This window comes from Artemia franciscana, chromosome 2 (assembly GCF_032884065.1).
Source record: "Artemia franciscana chromosome 2, ASM3288406v1, whole genome shotgun sequence".
Lineage (NCBI taxonomy): Eukaryota > Metazoa > Arthropoda > Branchiopoda > Anostraca > Artemiidae > Artemia > Artemia franciscana.
The window spans coordinates 12093928-12116189 of NC_088864.1; the positions used below are offsets into that span (position 1 = coordinate 12093928).

The 22262-nt window shown below is 34.9% G+C and overlaps 1 protein-coding gene across 7 annotated transcripts in view; it reads right to left on the reverse strand.

Moving 5' to 3' along the window:
- Positions 1-22262, reverse strand: part of LOC136037297 (myotubularin-related protein 8-like) — a 128804-nt gene that overhangs the window by 1885 nt on the left and 104657 nt on the right. For 3 of the 7 annotated variants that reach the window (XM_065719971.1, XM_065719978.1, XM_065719944.1), the window contains 2 exons: positions 9600-10178; positions 3190-3402 (listed from right to left, as the gene is read on the reverse strand). In XM_065719971.1, coding sequence (XP_065576043.1) covers positions 3190-3402; positions 9600-10178 — 792 coding nt within the window. Of the gene's footprint in view, positions 1-3152; positions 3403-9599; positions 10179-22262 lie in introns of all 7 variants that reach the window. The other 4 variants (XM_065719987.1, XM_065719993.1, XM_065719953.1 and 1 more) reach the window with 2 other exon arrangements.

A 22262-nucleotide genomic window follows, 5' to 3' on the forward strand; every position in this document is an offset into this window, starting at 1 on the left:
TTCATGTTGCTCCTTACTTTCAGTTGAAAACTTTTTTTCTGATCATTTTTCAAATAATGCCCGGTAAATCTGGCTCTCCTACCATGAAAAATTTCCTCCCATCATGGGAAATTACCGTGGAAAATTCATCCCAAGTATAATACATCACCTTGGTTACCATTCGACCAATTTGCTTCTTTCTTTACCACGAACGGTTTGAAAAAGCTTGTAACGAAACTAAAACTTGGTTCGGCAATATATGACATAGAAAACGCCAACAAAAGCTTTATTGCAATTACCCATTTATCAAACCCAGGATATGTTTGGGATATTACTTTTGAGTCGATTTGCTCATTACTTACAGTTCGTTACCACGAACTGTTTGATAAGGACATGGACTCAACGCGTACAGCGTAGAATGACGTAATTCTGCGAAACTTTATCTTAACGTTTTTATCATGGAAACGTGATTCAAACTTACAAAACCTTCTAACGAGCCTTTTATAATAACACCGCCCCCACCTACATTCCACAGTTCAGCACATAATGTCGACATGGCCATCAGTTTGAAGTGCAAGGTAAATGACTCTTCAAGGACACAAGAAAGTGGGCTTCCTCCGACCGGGTCATCAGAAAGTGGAATAGTCTGCCCTCATCAATACTACTTAGCCCATGTGTGGATTCGTTCAGGAAATCACTTGACAATTTTCATGGGTTTGTTATGTGTTCAAGTTTCTCATTTCATAGAGAATTGTAAGTGTCTTGCCTCTGTTGTTGTATTAAATTATTTTTTTTTAATGGCAGCGGGTTGGAATTATTTGTCCTAGATCAATTTCAAGTGCTTCATATGATATTTGGGACATTAAATTTTAAATTTTGCAAGTACAAAGACGTAGTCTTTCCAAAACGACTAAAACACATCCTATATTCAATTAGAGAATAATTTAAATAAATAGCCGGATTTAAATAGAAACATTATTGACATAAATCAAAAGAGTTGAGTAAAACAACAGACATTTAAAGTAGTGTAAATAAGTGAACAGAGGAAATTGAAAGGATTGGATTGACATAATGATCGTAAAAGAAAACAAGAACACGACGCTAAAGGAACGATCAAATACAGATTTTGTTGAGTGCTCAGATGCATCTAAGGTACCCCTTTCATAATATGTTGAGTTCGGTATGTTCAAATTATAAAATCGATTTTTTTTTTACATACAAGAAAGAAAAATGAAGTTTACAACAGCAGTTTCCATGCATGGAAATATACAGGAAAGGACTAGTATTGATACAGGCATTTCACAACAAATTCTCACCATTCAAATTAAATACTTCAATGGTGTGGACACAACGTTAAAACCGGATGTATAAATTAAATAGAATTAAATTTAAGTATTTTAAGCTAGAATTTAAAAAATAATTAAATTAAAATAAAAAAATTAAAGGAGAGCTAAAACTTGAAAATACTCATTTTCAGTTTTAGCTTCAAAGAGCTAAAACTAACAATTCATCATTTTAATCCGAAGTTACACGCAAATTTCTGCTGGTTTACAGAGGAACATCCAAGTTAAAAAACAATACATTAAGAGAAAGAATTGAAGTGACATAGCGGTTGCAACAGAGAGCAAGAACATGGCGCAAAAGGAGCAATCGAACACACATTGGGTGCAATAAGAGACATAATTAAAAGTTGAGGAAACAAGTATTTCTGCAATTGAGTGTCTTATCACTCTCTAATTCACTATACTAGCTTGAATTAAGAACTTAACCCCCCACACTCACAAAAAAATGATCCAAGAGTCCCCTAGGGAAACAATACACAAACTTGCAAAAATAAAGAATCGCAGCAAGTTTTTTTTTAACAGAGGGTTAGGTTATGTCCTCTCATTATATGCGTTATATAATCGTATTAGATTAGGCTAAATCCTCTTCCAGAACCCAGATTCTCTCATTAAGCTAGAAAAATTTGCATATCCTTCTTCTACTGACTGATAGTTGAGAGACTTTGTGGTATTTATGCTCCTCACCTCCAGACTTAGAGCAGAGTTTTGAGAATTTATTAATACCCCAAAGGATGATGCTTCGAATAGCTGATGAAACATGTAGATGTTGCTGAAGGTTCCCAGAACAGAACTGTAAGGCAAACTAATAAATAGATAAATGAAATATAATAAGGGCAGAAAAATATATGTCTGTGGATTCGGTAAATTCAAAAGGCGAACTATAAAATTTCGAACAAACGATTTCTATTTCTAACAATTAATTCAGTAAATTCAAAGTCCCACTTTAAGAATTTTCAAAGTAGCGTCTCCTGTCCCTAAAATTCAAAATATTAAATAGACAAATCCCCCTTACTACCGAGAAGTCACCAGGAATAGCCGTGAACCAACTAAAGAACATCGACCACTTGCCGTCCACCAGTGCAACTCCCAAAGAAAAAATAAATTAAAGGTGGATAACGCATATTTAATGAGAAATGGACTGCTAAACACTATTTTACTAATGTTGGAGGTAAAGCAATGTGCTTGTAATTTTTACTAAAATATTTGTGATACGCACCTTTAGGTTACCAACCATCCTCCTAAATTCATTATAATGGAGCTGGAAATATCCTCTCTATTATCCCAAAGGCTCAAACCTCCCCTCTATTATACCAAGGACCCAGGCCTGCCCATAAATGTACCAAGGTAACATCAATGTTGCCACCTAGAATGTCATGATGCTGAGCCAGCCAGGTTTTAATCTTCTTTCAGCAACAGAATAAGACCCTTAAAAAAACGACTGGCGAAGTATTCGAGGAAAGCCACGCACCCCATGAGCAGATACAATATACCCAAGCCCTAAGCGACCATATCAACCCAAATAAGACCTCAACCCTAGTCATTCACAGCGCCACTTGAAGAAGACTAACAGTGCTGTCAACTAGTTCCTCTTCCCTAGCGACTCCACTGAGCAAGAGCGTTAATTCAAATAAATAATTATATGCTACCCCTGTTACCAATGAAGTTTACCTAGTGAAAACAATGACCCATCCTCGATCTACAATATTCTTGCACATTTTTCGAAGAACTATACATAGCCGAATAAAAAATTGATAAATATAAAATAAATAGAAACCGACAGAAAACAAGACAGAACAGACATGGAAGCAGAAGCGTTTGAAGAAGTATTACCACTGAAAATATCCATTTCTTAGTCAGTCGAACTCACTTTTGTGACACTTTGACTAAACGGCGTCTGACACGAGGGACACTCCGTCGTCTCACCAATATTTTTCCACGTAACAGCAACAGAGTTCAATTCAGTTTCCAGTTGAGACTTTGAAAACGGATCACATTCACTATGAAAAACTGAATCAACATCCAATTTTTTTGTGTCTTCTTTGACTGTTAGCTTCGATAAACGCATAACTGAAGAGGATACCTATTGAAAATAATAGAAAAACTTACGTTTTATTCACATTAACGTATCACTAGCACAGAGGGATGGGGCCAATATTCATTACTGGAATCAGCTGAGTTCAAACCTGTTCAATATTCACAAGATCTAGCTATAAACAAGGGTTAGATTTATCTAGAACCGACGATCAAATCGTCTTAACTTAGTTAACGCTAGCTAATCAGAACATCATCTGATCATTCTGATTAGTTAACATCTTTGAAACTACATGGCATATTAAATGAATATCAAATTCAGATTATTAGCTTAGATGATACTGGTCTTAAACCTAACTGAATCTCAAGTAACAGTGAAATCACATTTTGAATGAACGTTAAAGGCAGCTGGAATACAACAAAGGAAATATAAAAAAGGAGGTAAAAAACATAACTATAAAGTGACAAACAAACGAGGGGCTCAAAACAATAAATTGTTTAAGACATTTGATCAAATCTTTGAAAATGTCAGAAAACATAAGGAATTATATTAAACTTTAAAAGTTAGGAAGAATAAGGAGAGAAGCCTACGAACTAAGATAAGAAAATTAGAAGCCACGGTACTGACGGCGGTCAAGCATGGTTCCAAAACTTGGGTGGTCAACCATGGGCTTCAAAAAGCTGAAGATTTGGTAAATGTCGTGCCAGAGAACTGTCTAAGGATAGTCGGACTGATCGTTTATCAAACAATAAGCCGTGCCATACGAAGAACGTATTTTGTTCCCACTTTCTAGGGCTAAAACGAAAGAAAGGTCAAGATGGTTCGAACGAAGGATCACAGATTGTCAGAGATTGTACATTTTGGTCATCCATTTCGGGTCAAACAAAAAAGCAGATCACCCACGAAAGGAACTGGAAGGGGTCATAAGAAAGAATTAAAACGAAGTTGGACCTTGTTGGGGGAGGTAAAGATTAAAGCTTTGAACAGATTGGGAGAAGGAGCGTGGGCAGCTGTGTTGATCTTAGGCCACTTGGTACAGCTGAGCGTTGTTAGTAGCAGTAGCAGTATAGAAGGGATACTGGCATAACCAAGGAAAAGAAATCCTATATACCACTTTTTTAAGGGATTGCTCTTTTTCTTTGGGCAAAGGATATAGCATACATAGCCAGTATTGATTTTATATTTATAAGTTTATTAAGACATTGTAGAAAAAATTCAATATTAAAAATCATGTAGATTTTGTCAACGGAAATACAATTCATTTTCAACTTCCCAATGTTGTTTTACCAACCTTCGGGGTCCAATTATTGTAATCTTAGAGGCATTACACAATGATAGCTCCCTCTCTCAAGACTTCAGGATGAATGCCAGAGACTGTTGTTGCAACTGATAAGCGAACGAATAAATTGATTCGTATCATACTATTAAAATAATAAATATCTATTAATTATATTAATAACTGACATTTTATTATTCATTAATTACTTAATGGTAAAACCAATGATAAGCTCCTTAAAACAATAAGCAAAGGATCTACCAAGGGCAAAAACATCATCCCTTGCAAAATAGTGATTTAGGAAAATCAATACAGAAAGTTGAATTTTTCCTAACTTGTTTAAAGCAGCGGATAGATTTTCTTCCCTGTATTCAAGACTTATCTAGGATTCAATTAGAACTAAGATTAAAAGTTTTTTCAATATTAAATTAAAGAGCAGCGTTAAAACTGAAATAAACAGAAACTTTACTACATAGAGTGACAGTAGCATACTTCAGAAAACAAAAACTTTTCTACTGAATTTGCAGAGCAAGTTCAATTACAACAGACAAAATAGAATTTCTTTTCTTTGCAACATCCCTTCATGATCTTTATTGGATGTTTCCCGTGAGTTATTTACGAAGTTGTTTAATTAGCCAGACATGATCAAGGATACCTAAGGAAGATTGAAGGTGGATTTCTAACGTAAAGGGAATGGATTTAATTTTTCTTTTTCAATACTGAAATAACAGAAGCAGAAATGAAAAAAAGACAAGAAAAAAGCGAAGAAAGAAAAAGCAACACAACAAGACTTGCACAATCAAAAATAACTCTTCATGGAAACCTAGCTAAAAGATCTATCTTGATGCAGCATTAAATTATATACCTGATACTAATAATTTAAAGGATAGAGTGTACTGCAGCATAAAAAACAATACGTTAACTCTTATTCCACATAAAACCTAACGCTTGCGTGGAAAATATTTCAATGCTGTGGAATAATTACGCTCCATAAAGAGTGTTTGTAGGCTATTCAATGGTCAGTATTTTGTGAAAAAAGTTTTTTAAATTAATTACAGCCCAAAAAAGAGGTGAGGCGGTCGGATTAGTCAGTAGGAATTTCGGGACATTTCACCGATTTTTACCTACGGCGTAGGTCCTATCCAACAAGAATGCTTACTGATTAGTTCATTTGTATCGGGTCGACCTCTCAAAATTACTGGTCAAGCGCGGGAAGCGTGTAAAACGCGCTACATAGTTCTTAAGTTGAAAGTTGATCTTTAAAGCCCAAAAATGAAGTTGTTTTATGCTACACACAAGCGACTTACGTAAATATTTAATAAACTACGGAAATATTAATAGAAATTCGAATATTCCACCATTTAAATTTTTTTTCAACTTAGTCACTCTAAGAAACCATGAATACGGGGAAGTATCAGCCGACGAAAACCAAAACCAGCGTAAATAAGTCTGCCAAGACCTCCCCTCAGTTGTCTTGGAAAACATGAAAATTATAACGCAGAATACATTTGATGAATTATGAAAAAAACTCTAGAGTATAATTTTCTTCTTTTAGGACTGAAGACAGTTGAGCGGAGTTTTCGGTCGAATTTATGCATCAACTTTTAGCTTTTTTCGGCTGAAAATCATTCCTCGCTTTATCTTTTATACATTCCTTTCTTACATAAGAGAATAGTCCTTGAACACAAACATGCAAGGGATATGTCTGGAATCCTCTGATTTCAGAAACATCTTATATATGTAAGATTTATACAACCAAGATTAGCCGAAAAGAGACTGGTCAATGAGCCAGCCTTTGCTAATATGCGGTTTATTGAATTTAATTAAAAAGAACTTACTAAGAATGAAGTACTATCAAAGAATAAATGAAACCCAAAACGAAAAGAAATTAAAATAAATAATCCAACACCGATAACAGATAAATCCATTTCTTGATTTATTCAACCTGAAAACCATTCTTCGTTTATCCTTTGGATAAACGGGGAATTGGAAACGCAATTCCTCGAAAACGTTGAAATTTCAAGATCGTTTTCTTCTTTTCTTTTTCAACGCTAATTTTAGCTACCAATTTGTCTAATAGTTTATTTAAGCGTTAAATAATTGATAGCAACAGAATGACAAGACAAAAGTAGCTCATTCTTAGGTCATTCTAATGATTCTTTGAGGTAGTCTGGCTTTAGCAGGAAGAAAAACTCGAATGCTGACTTTAGTTGAAGGAGAAAAAATGACTTTAATGGTTTCTAAATGATGCTGGTATAAACTGACTGATGCTAATTGGAACGTAAATTATCTTATTCTTGTGAATATTTGAGCGATTTATAAGTAAGTTAAGGGTGTTTCAATTTGAAAAAAACTGGGCTTTGCACTATGCAAGCGCAGACTGATTTATAGCAATAAATTAGTGAGACAAAAGTGTCTTGTTTCTAGGGTTTTTTCTAGTAGTTCCATGTGACAAAGAAATGTCTCCTTAGCACATCAAATTAAATGTCTTCTTACTAATTCATGTAAATTGATTGATTCTAACGGTATAAATCCATAATACTTTAATGATACAAACGAGAATAAGCTAATGAAAGGTTTAAATTAACTCAATATTAATAAGATGTTAATTAAGTAGAATTTGTTTGTATTTCAGCAACTTACGGGTAGAATATGATAAATCAAAATAGATTAAACCTAGTTAATACGTAAAGGTAATTAAAGTGTTCTAACTAAGATGTTCATCTAATTGAGATTTTGACTAAGATGCCGATAAGATGCTCATTTATTTATTAATTTCTGTTTTTATCTTATTAACAGCCCTTTATCTTATTAACAGCCCTGGCACTGTAGCTTTTTATGTCTAATATTATTTGTAAATTTTATGTAAATATTAGTGAACTTGGGAGAATTTGATAGCTTTAATGACTGCCCCATATCGCCCACTATATACTTTTCTAGCTTGTGTGGCCAAATTATTTAGAACGGATCAAGCGGTTTTGCCATAATTTGTTGAGCTTGGATAAGAGATCCAGATAGATGACAGGAAACTAAAAGCTAAAACCTACTTTGCCGGAAATCTTAGAACAAGAGCTAAGAGCTCATATGGAACTTGTGACAAGGTCGGAAGAGCCAAGAATTCATATGACATGAGCTCTAGCAAAATTCTAAGAATCAATAAATTGATTTAAAAAGAAAATCAGAGCCTTAATGCCGGTCGGGATTTAAAATAATAGCTCTGAGACACGAGGTCCTTCTAAATATCAAAATTCATTAAGATCCGATCACCCACTCGTGAGTTAAAAATGCCTCATTTTTTCTTAATTTTTCCTCTCCCTTCAGCCCTCCAGATGGTCGAATCGGGGAAAACGACTTTATCAAGTCAATTTGTGCAGGTCCCTGACACACCTACCAATTTTCATCGTCCTAGCACGTCCAGAAGTACAGAACTCGCCAAAACACTGGAAATCCCTCCAAAGAGAGCGGATCCGTTCTAATAATGTCAATCACGTATCTAAAACTTGTCCTTATTCTTCCCATCAAGTTTCATCCTGATCTCTCCACTCTAAGCGTTTCCCAAGATTTCTGTTTCCCCCTCCAACCCTCTATGTCCACAGATTCGATTCGAACTAAAAATGGAGCATCTGAGAAATAAGATCTTTCTATATATCAAGTTTCATTAGGATCCGATTACCCATTCGTAAGATAAAGATGCCTAAATTTTTACGTTTAGTAAGATTTCCGGTTTTCCCCTCCAACTCCCACCACAGTCACCGGATCTGGTCGGGATATAAAATGACACCAGTTCGTTAGTGACAAATGCCTCATTTTCCGAATTACCCCCCCCCCCCCCGAGATCCCCCAGAAAACACGCATCCGGTCCGGTTATGTCACTCACGTATCTTGGGCTAGTGATTATTCTTCCCACCAAGTTTCATCCTGATCTCTCCACTCTAAGCGTTTTCCAAGATTTCCGACCCCCCCCCCCCCAACTCCCCCCGATGACATTGGATTCGGTTGGAATTTAAAATAAGACATCTGAGTTACGAGGTCTTTCTAAATATGAAATCTCATTTAGATTCAACCACTCTTTCGTAAGTTTAAAATACCTCATTTTTTCTACTTTTTTAGAACTAAGCCTCCCCCCAACTCCCCCAAGGAGAGCGGGTTCGTTCAGCTTATGTCAATCACGTATCTAGGATTTTGCTAATTTTTCCCACCAAGTTTCATCCCGATCCCTCCACTCTAAGTGTTTTCCAAGATATTTGGATTCCTTAATTAGAAAGCGTTAATTTTGTTTGCTTGATTGGACAGTGCATAATTATCTTTTCAAAGTTAAGAAAAGGCCAGTCTCTAAAAATTTCCGAGCATACAAGCTCAGAAAACTTTAATATAATCTGAGCAATTTGACAGCTTTGGGAGTTCCCTGTAGTGCTAACAACTTTGATTGAAAACCTTGCCAGCACAAGGGACGTACAATTTCATTTTCTTTTCAATCTAATTTCATAACCTAACAACAGATTCTGAAAAGCTTTCGATGGTGACTATTCCTCGGGGAGAATTCAATAACGGATGTTTCGTTTTTAAGATGGTTAGCCAATGTTAGGCTCATAAAACAATTTTAAAGTATCAAATCCCATTAACCAGGATTCCAGATAATTTAATTGAACGTTTTTGCTGTATGCTTTATTTGACATCAGTACTCGCGAAATTCGTATTTTTGAATTGATCTGATAACCTTAATTTGGAAGCTATCTTTCCAAAGAAGCGATGTTTCAAATCTGATCCTTTAAAAAAAGTCAACATGATAGATGAGCTAAAGTAATGAATATTTAACTACGTATTTCTACCGGGAAGAAATTTAATTAGAAAGAATTAAGAAAAAAGAAATAAGAGAGAAATACACGAAAAGAGAGAAAATTGGAAAGAAATAACAAGATAAAATTTTCTGACTAGCCAAACTAAAATCTCATAAATTTATAAAAATTACTCCATTTTGCTCAGGAACAATGCCCTCTTCCTTTTTGCTTCCAAGCATTCCAGCGAGTGAGATAATCCTCTTCTTCAAGAACTTAACATGGTCCTGTAAAGAAGCAGTTTGATCTTGAAGAGATAACGCTATATCATTCACAGGTTCCACACTTTCTATCCCACTATCAAAACGACAGTAGAGCCCTCTCCAAAATTGAATATTTGACGGACTTAAATCTGGTCTAAGGATTTGATTTTCTTTGTCATTCAAATAGAAAGGATTTAAGAAGTCATTAATGTTAGCAGAAACAAATCCCCATAGTGAGTACGTCCTCTCTGACACACGTAAGTCAACCCGGTCCTTTTCACAGTTACCAATAAAAGTTCCGTACTGGCAGCTATATAAATAATCGTGCATCATTATTAAATATTTTTCACTAAATTGGAATGCTGTTGGAAATTGTCGCGTTAGCTGCCAAATGCAATCGAGAAACTGTCCAAAAACGGGGGATATTTCTTTACTATCTGAAGTCTGAAGAAAACCACATCTGTCAGTGAATTTGTGTCCGAACGCAAGCCATTCCTTCTCTATTAGAGCCTGAAAAAGAAAGGAAATTAGGATACTAGCAATGAAACAAAACTATTTGTGTAAGTGTTATTTGTGAAATAGGTGACCTTAAAGTTCTAAGGACACTGTCGTAACAGGCGTCAATTAAAAAAAAAGAAATGCGGATGAAAAGTAAGCAATACATATATATATATATATATATATATATATATATATATATATATATATATATATATATATATATATATATATATATATATCATGAAAAGAGAAATCACCAATGCAACAGCACAAACACACAAAAAAAAAAAAAAAAAAAAAAAAAAAAAAAAAAAAAAAAAAAAAAAAGACAGAAGGAGAAAAGGAAGACTGTTTTCCTAAATTAGTGATTAATATAGACCAGCACTTGAATGAGGCCTTAACCCTACTCATCCATACAATCACATAGGTCAAACAGCATAGCCACACACAATCAACCATAAAGAATAATCCATGGACAGGCAGTCATGTCGTCAATAAGTATAAGTCGTCATTTACCAAACAATAGAAAAAATAATATAGACAAATAATTCAGAGGCAACACCCAACATAAGGGCTCATCAGGAGAATACACTGGCCTATATAGGGTTTCGCCACTCTAAATTCTCTACCCAGCACAGTGTTGTGGCTACCACGGAATATCCATGGCATCCCCACGTCAGGTATCACCCTCAAAATACATGTCTATGAAAAAAAAAAACAAAACAGCAAATGTAAAACAACCAAGTAAAACCAAAACAAGCTTATCCTGTTAATATATCCCTCCCTTTAGCAACAATAGGTAAACTAAATATTATAAATTTTACCAAATCACAAATATTAACACATTGCAAAAAACCTGAATGAACTAAACAATTATAGAATTCATCATTACCATGTGGCTAATTTTTAAGAAAATCCGCTCAATTAGAAACGCAATTCAAAATAAATGGCGCTGTGACAACATTTCTCGAACCTCCGAAATTAGTTAAAAATTTCTTTAAGTATTTCTAGATAATTCTTTTGATATTTATTTAAAAGTTCGCTATAATGAAAACTAAATTTTTTAAATTGCCAAGTTAATTTATTTGCAGAAAAACCTCTTGATATCAATTTTTGGCTTAAGATTTTACATCTAATTTTAAAATCAATATAATTACTACAAATCCTTGCATAACGAAGTAACTGTGAGAAAAACGCTGAATATGTGATATTTGAGTGTATATTACTTTCAGGGAATGGGAAACTAATCACTTCAAAATCAAAATCATCCGTTTTATTATACATTTTAAAACTTAATTTATTATTATCACAAATATTAATATTTAAATCTAAGAAATGATCTTCATGACCAGCGCCATGACTAGGCTCAAGAATAAGCTCTGATGGATATATATTTTTAGAAATATCAATGAAATCCTTACAATTTAAGACCAAAATATCATCTAAATATCTTTTATTATTTGACAAAGCATGTTTTAGATTAATTGGATTATTCTTATCCATCATATATTTATATTCTAGTTGACTTAAAAACAAGTCAGCTATAAATGGGCTGGCATTCCCCCCCATGGGAATTCCCATAATTTGCTTGTACAAATCACCCGCAAATCTTATATAAGTATTGTATAAAACAAATTCCAATACCTCAAAAATCATATCCAAGCTGTAACATCTCAAGTTAACTGTAGTAGTAAAGCAGTTTGTCCATATAGCTTTTTTATTATAAATGTCTATTATATATATATATATATATATATATATATATATATATATATATATATATATATATATATATATATATATATATATTTATATATATATATATAAAGCCAAACAGCTTAAGAATGTGCAGCTTTCCAGTGGCGTCATTGAGGGGGGAGGAGCAAGGTGGGGAGTTGCTCCCCAACAATTTGGATAAAAATATTAAGTAACATTAAAACTGTTGGTTGGTTTAAGTTTTAGCTTTGCTTTTTACTTTGAGCAGATATTTTTATTTAATTAATCCATCCTCATTAAAAACAAAACAAAAAAAACACGAAAAACAGGGGTCCATTGCAATTCCTGTTAAGTTCCACATTAGTATTTATACAAATATACCGCCTTGGAAACTTTATCATCAAGTAAATAGGTGAGCCTATTTAATGGCAAAATTGCGAAAATGTGCATTACTTCTTGTTTCACCGCGTTTACTCAGGTCAAATTGTTTCCCCTGATAAGTAAGGGTCTTTTATTTCCTAAGATCTGTCAATTCAATATAAGATTTTCTTGTTTCAAAACTTCCAAAAATACACATGAATACACTTTCTACGTCTGCATATAGGACAGAAATGGAATCACTGAAAAACAAGAAGTCATTGAAAACAAGATTTTATTTTTCATTGAAAAAACGAAAAGAAATCATCAAAAAAGAATATAAGACTTAGTACTATTTATAATAATGTTCGTACTGTAACTAGATAAGCCAAACTGGCTGTAGTTTAGTCATAAACTTAGTGGGAGGGTCACCTCCAGGAACCATTTAATTGTTAAATTTTTTTACTTCCAATATTTAAATCAAAACTCGAACATAGGTACAATTTCCCTTAATTGTAACTGAAACAACAAGTGAGTGCTGATAACGTCCTATTCCTTGCGTTTTGGATTCACTTACTAACTTATAAATTTAGAACTGCCTATATGTACAATACCATGCCGACTTCTTGCTACTTCCACTTTCTAAACATTTCTTTTCTAATGTTCTAAAAACTTGGAAGAATACGAAAATAAGTCTGTAAACCAAGATTAGAATATTGGAATGTACAGTGACGACAGCGGTCAAATATGGCCCTGAAGCATGGGCGCTCCAAAAAAGGGATGAAGATCTAGTAGAAGTTTTCCAGAGAAATTGCCTACGGATTGTTCTGGGTACCCGGCTGACTGATCGTATTTCAAACAATAGGCTATACGAAAACTGTGGTTCAATCCCACTCTCTAGGGCTATAATGAAAGAAAGGTTGAGATGGTTAGGGTACGTTCTGCGGATGAAGGATGACAGATTGCCAAAGATTGTTCTTCCTTGCCAACCGTCTAGGGCTAAACGGAATTCGTCCTCGTCTAGGGTGGGAGGATGTCATAAAGGAAGATTTAAAGGAAACGGGAACGTCTTGGGTTGGTGTAAAGAGGGAGGCTTTGAATAGATTTAGATAGAGGAGGAACGTGCGTAGCTGTGTTGGCCTCAGTTAATTTTGGCTTGGTGCTGCGGTGAGTTGTTAGTAGTAGTAGTAGTAGTCTTTTAACCACCTCCAAAAAAAGAATTGACATGAAAATACGGAGTATTATTACAGTTATTATTCGCATTTCATGTAACACCTGTGCTACTTGTGTGACGTTTATCTCTGCATCAGCATGCTGCACAAAATGTCTGCTGCATGTAGGATAAAGTGAATCCAAACAATATATGTATATTTTCTCACAAATTAGAAATTCTATGCTCGCAAATAAGCGGTACCAGCCAATACTCTTTGTCTATTGTTATCAGTTTTAATATATAGAACTAGGAGACCGACCTTCGCTTGGTGAAGAGAAATTTAGAAAAAAATATTCAGGGCCCCCCTCCCCCTTTCGGTAATGTATCCACGAAAAAAACTTTATACAAAAAAAAATGGATAATTTTTCAAGGTTTCTTTTTTTTAAACAAAGACACAAAGCGGAAGGCAATTTTCAAACTATAGACGTTAATTTTTCCCATTTAATTGGCATCCCTGGTAAGTTTTAATTAATGCAAGGTTTCTACCACAATGCTGCCAAGAATCGTTCAGGTTTTCTAGATATTATGAATCAAACAATGCCCAACGAATAAGTTAATAGTTCAAACATTTCCTTCGATTATTTAAATTGAAAAAACTGTTGCTATTTAAAATGTAAGGAAAATTTCCATGGGGATTCTCAGTAGAGGAGAATTTCCGCAGGGGTAGTGGAAAATTTATCCACTGAGCTTTTTCACAGGACAACTCCCCTTTTCGTTATTTTTATTTAAAAAAAAAGAACGACAACCCAAAGTGTACTCTTCGGGTGTCATGTGTCACTTTAAGATTGTCTTATAAAGTCAAATTTATAAGGAGCAATTAAATATAAAAAATCAGTTTATAAATGAACCCATAGTTAGCTCTCTATGATGTTCATGTGTCCGACCAGGCCTTTCCATTCCAAAAATACTACCAAAATTGCACTTTTAGCGCATCATGTGGCACATTATGACGGCCTTATCGAGTCTAGGCATGTGAAAAATACGATAAGATATAAAATTTAACTTCTGATTCCTTAAACAGCTCTCTATGATGTTCCAGTGCCTCAAGAGCGACGAAGAAAAATAAGAGGAAATATCACTGCTACCCATCCAAAAAAGTAATGTTTTCTTGTTGTTTAATGAAAATCGTATACCATACGATGATGATCCTATGATGGGCGTTGGAGTTGCAGGAAGTGGGAGGGGAAAATGCACTTTAATATTAACGGTAAAGGTGGCAAAGAATCAAAGCTTAGTAAACTCACCATCACCCACTCAAATTTTCAGTACACTATTGTCGTCTGCACCAACTCATTTCTGACAGCCTTAGAAAAGCTGAATCCAGCTCTAAATTTATGTTTGTTTGATGCGTGTGCATAGTATTTATGTACTCTACAATGTTTTTGAATTTTACCGAGTATGGTCTTTGCTAAATAGTAACTTTTCTTCGTTATTACTTGGAGCAAAAAGCAGCTTTGTCCAGCTCTCAACTGATGTGTTTTACAAAGTTATTAAAATATAATTTGTATCAATTTTAATTGGTTCTAACAGGCTAATAAAACCAATTAAGGATAGAGCTCCTCACTTACTTTCTTTGGCTCAGAACTAACTTTAGAAAGCAACGGAAAGTAGAACCAAAAGAAAAAGGGATTGAAAAGGGATTTGATTCCCATCTACGTCTTCTTATAGTAACACAAGAAAAGAAAGTGAAGACAATCTTAACAGTGAAAGCAGCTCAAATTTGATCCAATTAATTAAGAAACACGATCGAACTAACGGCCCAGCCTCAGCTTTGGCTCACATTCTTGATGGCCCATTTCAACAAAGAGACTTGATTTTCCCTTAGACTAACGGGAGAAAATTAGGAACAGAATCACAGGAATTTTCAGACATCTTAAAATAAATTTAGAGTTTTGTTTTTCACAAGTTTTCTAACACCCCTTTCCCAACAGGTAGTTTTAGAGGAAAGGGGTTGAGGGGCACTCGCACCGGGCACAGAAATTTTAGGGGCGCGGACTTAAAATAAATACTCTAACACTTATACTGATTTTGTAGTTTTTAAAGTTTTATCTTTATTAAAATAAAGTTGATGTTTTACTTGGCAGCAAGTTACTTACTTGCTGCAATACTTATATAATAATACTCAATCCTTACTGTACTTACTCTGCAATGCTTACTCAATGCAATACTATAAGCAAATTGAAGAGGCCAGAACCGCCACCGCTTTCCCATGGAGGATAAAACATACTCATGGACTATCCGGAGGTGGAGTCCCTCTTGCCCCCTCCATCCCAATAAAATTGCTGAAGTTAGACCCCTGCAGCTTTCCTTTGAAGGTCTTTGAGAATCAACATTTGAAAAATGATGGAATTTTCACAGATTAAAAGAGCTTTCAAATTTAGCTAATTAGTTTTGCTTGTTCGTTTTTAGGGTTCACACACTAACTTAATGTAGAACTGCCTCTATGTACAATACCATGCCGACTTCTTGCTATTTCCGCTTTCTAAACATTTCTTTTCTAATGTTCTAAAAGTTTGAAAGAATACAAAAATAGGTCTGTAAACCAAGATTAGAATATTGGGAGGTACAGTGATGACAGTGGTCAAATATGGCCCTGAAGCATGGGCGCTCCGAAAAAGGGATGAAGATTTAGTAGATGTTTTCCAGAGAAATTGCCTACGGATTGTTCTGGGTACCCGGCTGACTGATCGTATTTCAAACAATAGGCTATACGAAAGCTGTGGTTCAATCCCACTCTCTAGGGCTATGATGAACGAAAGGTTGAGATGGTTAGGGTACGTTCTACGGATGAAGGATGACAGATTGCCGAAGATTGTCCTTTTTTTGCCAACCGTCTAAGGCTAAACGGAACTCGTCGTCGTCTGGGGTGGGAGGATGTCATAAAGGAAGATTTAAAGGAAATGGAACTTCTTGAGTCAGTGTAAAGAGGGAGGCTTTGAATAGATTTAGATAGAGGAGGAACGCGCGTAGCTGCGTTGGCCTCAGTTAATTTTGGCTTGGTGCTGCGGTGAGTTGTTAGTAGTAGTAGTAGTAGTCTTTTAACCAGCTCCAAAAAAAAAATTGACATAAAAGTGCGGAGGATTATTACTGTTATTATTCGCATTTCATGTAACACCAGTGCTACTTGTGTGACGTTTATCTCTGCATCAGCATGCTGCACAAAAGGTCTGCTGCATGTAGGATAAAGTGAATCCAAACAATATATGTATATTTTTCTCACAAATTAGAAATTCTATGCTCGCAAATAAGCGGTACCAGCCAATACTCTTTGTCTATTGTTATCAGTTTTAATATATAGAACTAGGAGACCGACCTTCGCTTGGTGAAGAGAAATTTAGAAAAAAATATTCAGGGCCCCCCTCCCCCTTTCGGTAATGTATCCACGAAAAAAACTTTATACAAAAAAATGGATAATTTTTCAAGGTTTCTTTTTTTAAACAAAGACACAAAGCGGAAGGCAATTTTCAAACTATAGAAGTTAATTTTTCCCATTTAATTGGCATCCCTGGTGAATTTTAATTAATGCAAGGTTTCTACCACAATGCTGCCAAGAATCGTTCAGGTTTTCTAGATATTATGAATCAAACAATGCCCAACGAATAAGTTAATAGTTCAAACATTTCCTTCGATTATTTAAATTGAAAAAACTGTTGCTATTTAAAATGTAAGGAAAATTTCCATGGGGATTCTCAGTAGAGGAGAATTTCCGCAGGGGTAGTGGAAAATTTATCCACTGAGTTTTTTCACAGGACAACTCCCTTTTTCGTTATTTTTATTTAAAAAAAAGAACGACAACCCAAAGTGTACTCTTCGGGTGTCTCGTGTCACTTTAAGATTGTCTTATAAAGTCAAATTTATAAGGAGCAATTAAATATAAAAAATCAGTTTATAAATGAACCCATAGTTAGCTCTCTATGATGTTCATGTGTCCGACCTGGCCTTTCCATTCCAAAAATACTACCAAAATTGCACTTTTAGCGCATCACGTGGCACATTATGACGGCCTTGTCGAGTCTAGGCATGTGAAAAATACGATAAGATATAAAATTTAACTTCTGATTCCTTAAACAGCACTCTATGATGTTCCAGTGCCTCAAGAGCGACGAAGAAAAATAAGAGGAAATATCACTGCTACCCATCCAAAAAAGTAATGTTTTCTTATTGTTTAATGAACATCGTATACCATACGATTAGTCTCCTATGATGGGCGTTGGAGTTGAAGGAAGTGGGAGGGGAAAATGCACTTTAATATTAACGGTAAAGGTGGCAAAGAATCAAAGCTTAGTAAACTCACCATCACCCACTCAAATTTTCAGTACACTATTGTCGTCTGCACCAACTCATTTCTGACAGCCTTAGAAAAGCTGAGTCCAGCTCTAAATTTATGTTTGTTTGATGCGTGTGCATAGTATTTATGTACTACAATGTTTTTGAATTTTACCGAGTATGGTCTTTGCTAAATAGTAACTTTTCTTCGTTATTACTTGGAGCAAAAAGCAGCTTTGTCCAGCTCTCAACTGATGTGTTTTACAAAGTTATTAAAATATAATTTGTATCAATTTTAATTGGTTCTAACAGGCTAATAAAACCAATTAAGTATAGAGCTCCTCACTTACTTTCTTTGGCTCAGAACTAACTTTAGAAAGCAACGGAAAGTAGAACCAAAAGAAAAAGAGATTGAAAAGGGATTTGATTCCCATCTGCGTCTTCTTATAGTAACACAAGAAAACAAAGTGAAGACAATCTTAACAGTGAAAGCAGCTCAAATTTGATCCAATTAATTAAGAAACACGATCGAACTAACGGCCTAGCCTCAGCTTTGGCTCATATTCTTGATGGCCCATTTCAACAAAGAGACTTGATTTTCCCTTAGACTAACGGGAGAAAATTAGGAACAGAATCACAGGAATTTTCAGACATCTTAAAATAAATTTAGACTTTTGTTTTTCACAAGTTTTCGAACACCCCTTTCCCAACAGGTAGTTTTAGAGGAAAGGGGTTGAGGGGCACTCGCACCGGGCGCAGAAATTTTAGGGGCGCGGACTTAAAATAAATACTCTAACACTTATACTGATTTTGTAGTTTTTAAAGTTTTATCTTTATTAAAATAAAGTTGAGGTTTTACTTGGCAGCAAGTAACTTACTTGCTGTAATACTTATATAATAATACTCAATCCTTACTGTACTTACTCTGCAATGCTTACTCAATGCAATACTATAAGCAAATTGAAGAGGCCAGAACCGCCACTGCTTTCCCATGGAGGATAAAACATACTCATGGACTATCCAGAGATGGAGTCCCTCTTGCCCCCTCCATTCCAATAAAATTGCTGAAGTTAGACCCCTGCAGCTTTCCTTTGAAGGTCTTTGAGAATCAACATTTGAAAAATGATGGAATTTTCACAGATGAAAAAAGCTTTCAAATTTAGCTAATTAGTTTTGCTTTTTCGTTTTTAGGGTTCATTGTGGCAACACTGACAAAAGTGTATATATATATATATATATATATATATATATATATATATATATATATATATATATATATATATATATACAAACTAATTCATTAGTTTACGTGACCTGCTTTTGAACAGGGGCAAGTAGTTGTGGGCATCAAGCCATGACTAATTGTAGTAAAAGCCAAGACAGATAGTCTGATTGAGTGAGAGGCAAATCTGGCATAAACCCATATTAGATTCGTATAAAAATGTATAAAAGGATTGTATAAAATGTCCATCCTTTATGTAACGAACTATACGGATCAGGGACGTAGCTTCAGTATATTTATTGGGAGAGGGGGCAAGAGGAGGTTCACCTCTGGATAGTCAATGACCATGGGCTCTCCTTCAGGGGAAAACAGTGACAATTCTGGCCTCTTCATTTTGCTTATACTTACAGTAAGTATTAAACATTATTATGTAAGCATTATAGTAAGCAAGTAACTCACTGCCCGACAAAATTAAACTTACTGTCAGATAAACTTCAATAAAGATAAAATTTCAAAAACTATAAAATGATTATAAATGTTAAATTATTTATTTCAGATTTGCGCCACCCAGAATTTCTACACCCGGGGCAAACGCCCCCTCAGCCCTCTCCTCTAAAACAACCTGTGGGGAAAGGGGTGATGGAGAGCTTGTGAAAACACAAGCCTAAATTTGTTTTTTAGATGTCTAAAAATTCTGATGATTCAGTTCCGAATTTTCTCCCGCTAGTCTAAGGGAAAATCCAGTCTCTTCGTTTAAAGGGGCCATCAAAAATATGGGCCAAAGTTGAGGGTGGACCATTGATTGGGTCACATTTGTTAATTAATTTAGTCAAAGTTGAGCTACTATCGCTGTTAAGATTGTCTTCACTTTCTGTTATTGTGTTATTTTAAGAAGACGTAGGCGGGAATCAAATCCCTTTTCAATACCTTCTTCTTATGGTTCCACTTTCCATTGCTTTTTAAAGTTGATTCTGAGTAAAAAAAAACAAGAAAGGAAGGAGGTCTGCCCTTTATTAGTTTTATTAGCCTGTTATAACCAAATAAAATAGTCATAAATCATAATTTTAGTAACGCTATAAAACACATCAAAGTTGAGAGCTGGACAAAGCTGGTATTTACGGAACTGGTTAAGGAACCGAAAGTTTGGCCAATCACGTTGCTGAGCCTACAGAAACACTTATTCTGAATCAATAATTCACAGAATATGTAGCAGTCCAGCTTTCACGATCCTGGGACCGCATGTGCATGCTCTCTTCCACCTGAGCATGCGCTCAGGTGGAAGCAATGTCATCTGTCAAGGTCATCCTTCATCCGTCAGCAAGGTCAATATTGTAGCACATCATGATAAGATGATCCAAACGATCAACGTTCATTGCTTAATGCAAGTGTGTCATGACAGACTTTAGCTTATTAAAAGTTCGTTCTGCCGCGGCTGTAGTTTGAGATACTGTCGCACGAGAGTTAAAACAGAGAGTCAGAAACACCGACCTGAGAGTGCGAATTTCTTCAATTAGAGCCTCGAAAGCGGACCGGTCATTTTTTATTTTTATTTTCAACCTTAGTTCCGGCCAACAAGCATTTGAAGGCCTTTAGCTTCAACATCAGCTCCATGGGACCTAAACCTCGTTTTAGAGAGAGCTTTATTGTTTCAAAAAGAGTTTCAAGGCTGTCATCCGTTTTCTCCCCTAGACTTTGGTTTGCTGGCTTCACAAAGGGGAATGGTTCTCGATTCCATCATCCACGCCGTTCACAGGGGCTCTGAGAAGGGCTCCGAGTCACTTAATATAAAGTAATTTCCAGTCATCGGATGAGTCTACTCCGGAATCGATACTGCTCCTGACTAACGAGGAGGCCCACGCCTAGGACGTGCATGTGAGGTTTATATGTAAATGTGAAGTTTTTTTATGGAGTCAATTGTTTCTGGTCGGTAAAAATCAAAGCATTTACTTACTTAGATCAAAATTTCAGTAGATCCTATGTCAGTATTTAAATCTTCTTTCATTGATCATATTATCTTATCGATTTTTTTTTATCAAAAATTATCTCAATTATCAATTATCATATTATCTTATTGAATTTATTCATCATTCCCATTCAAATGAGAAAAAGACTCGGCAAAATCATTGCATTTGCCGACTGAGACCGAAATTTCGATAGATATGTCATTCTCATCTTTTTCTTTTAATACTTTCATCTTCTTTAAATGGCTTTGTTAATTCAATTTTTTTCTTTAGTTCATCTATTTATTTTGAAAACAAAGGCGGGTAAATTGTTCCATTTCCCGGCTGAGACCTATCTTCTTCCATTTATTTTATATAATTTACTTTCATCAGCCCATTTACCTAATCGAAAAAATGAGCCAATAAAATAATGACGGTTCGCGCCACTATTTTACCAACTGGCGGAAAACATTTGGGGGGAGGTTTCCCCCCTCCCTTACCTGACACTACTGCTCACTACAATCACTTCTACAAACACTACTAGAAGTATTCAAAACCAAAAGCAGATATAAACCTTATGCAAGAGGGAGGACAAAATAAGAAAAAAACGAATATTTTGTCTCGTCTATCATCTTGCCAAACATCATTCCAAAGGGTATGTCAGTTTCAGAAAAAAAAACGGAGGCTCTTTAATTATTCATTTAACTGTAGACTATCTAATAGAGAGTCAGAAATTTATGCTATTTAAAAGATTTGCAGTCTGTGTTACCTTTTTGCATATTTATGTATATTGCATACTATACTCGTGTATTATTATGCTTTTGCTGGCATTGAGCAATTGCCTCATCGTGTTTATGATTTCAGTCTGCACAACTTGTTGAGACAAGACACACAAAAGTGGGTTGACACGAGCTGAGATTTTTGAGAATGCTACCAATAGCGTTGATGACAAAGGAGTAACATATTTTTCTTCTAGATGGCACGTCTATTTTTGATTTTCAGTTCTTCATTGCACTTACCTTATTTACACTTATTATGTGTATTCTTTTTTTTGTAATTATAAAGTCACTGCATTTAGAGCAAATTATTTTAATAATAGTTAAATAGCAAAATAAGAAAAATCAATACATTATTATAGTTAATTAATAAATTTTACAACTCTTGAAATAAATGCTTTTGTAAAATTTAACCAAATTATTTTTATTTTTAAGGTGATAATAGAATTGTCAACTTCGACCCCTCTATTACAAATACTAACGCCATCTATTTAGTATTAAATGTATAAAAAAATATTTTTCATTACACAAAAAAGAAAAGGATTTTATACAATTAGAATGAAAGCAACACCAATATAGACAATCCATCCGTTCAAATTCTAA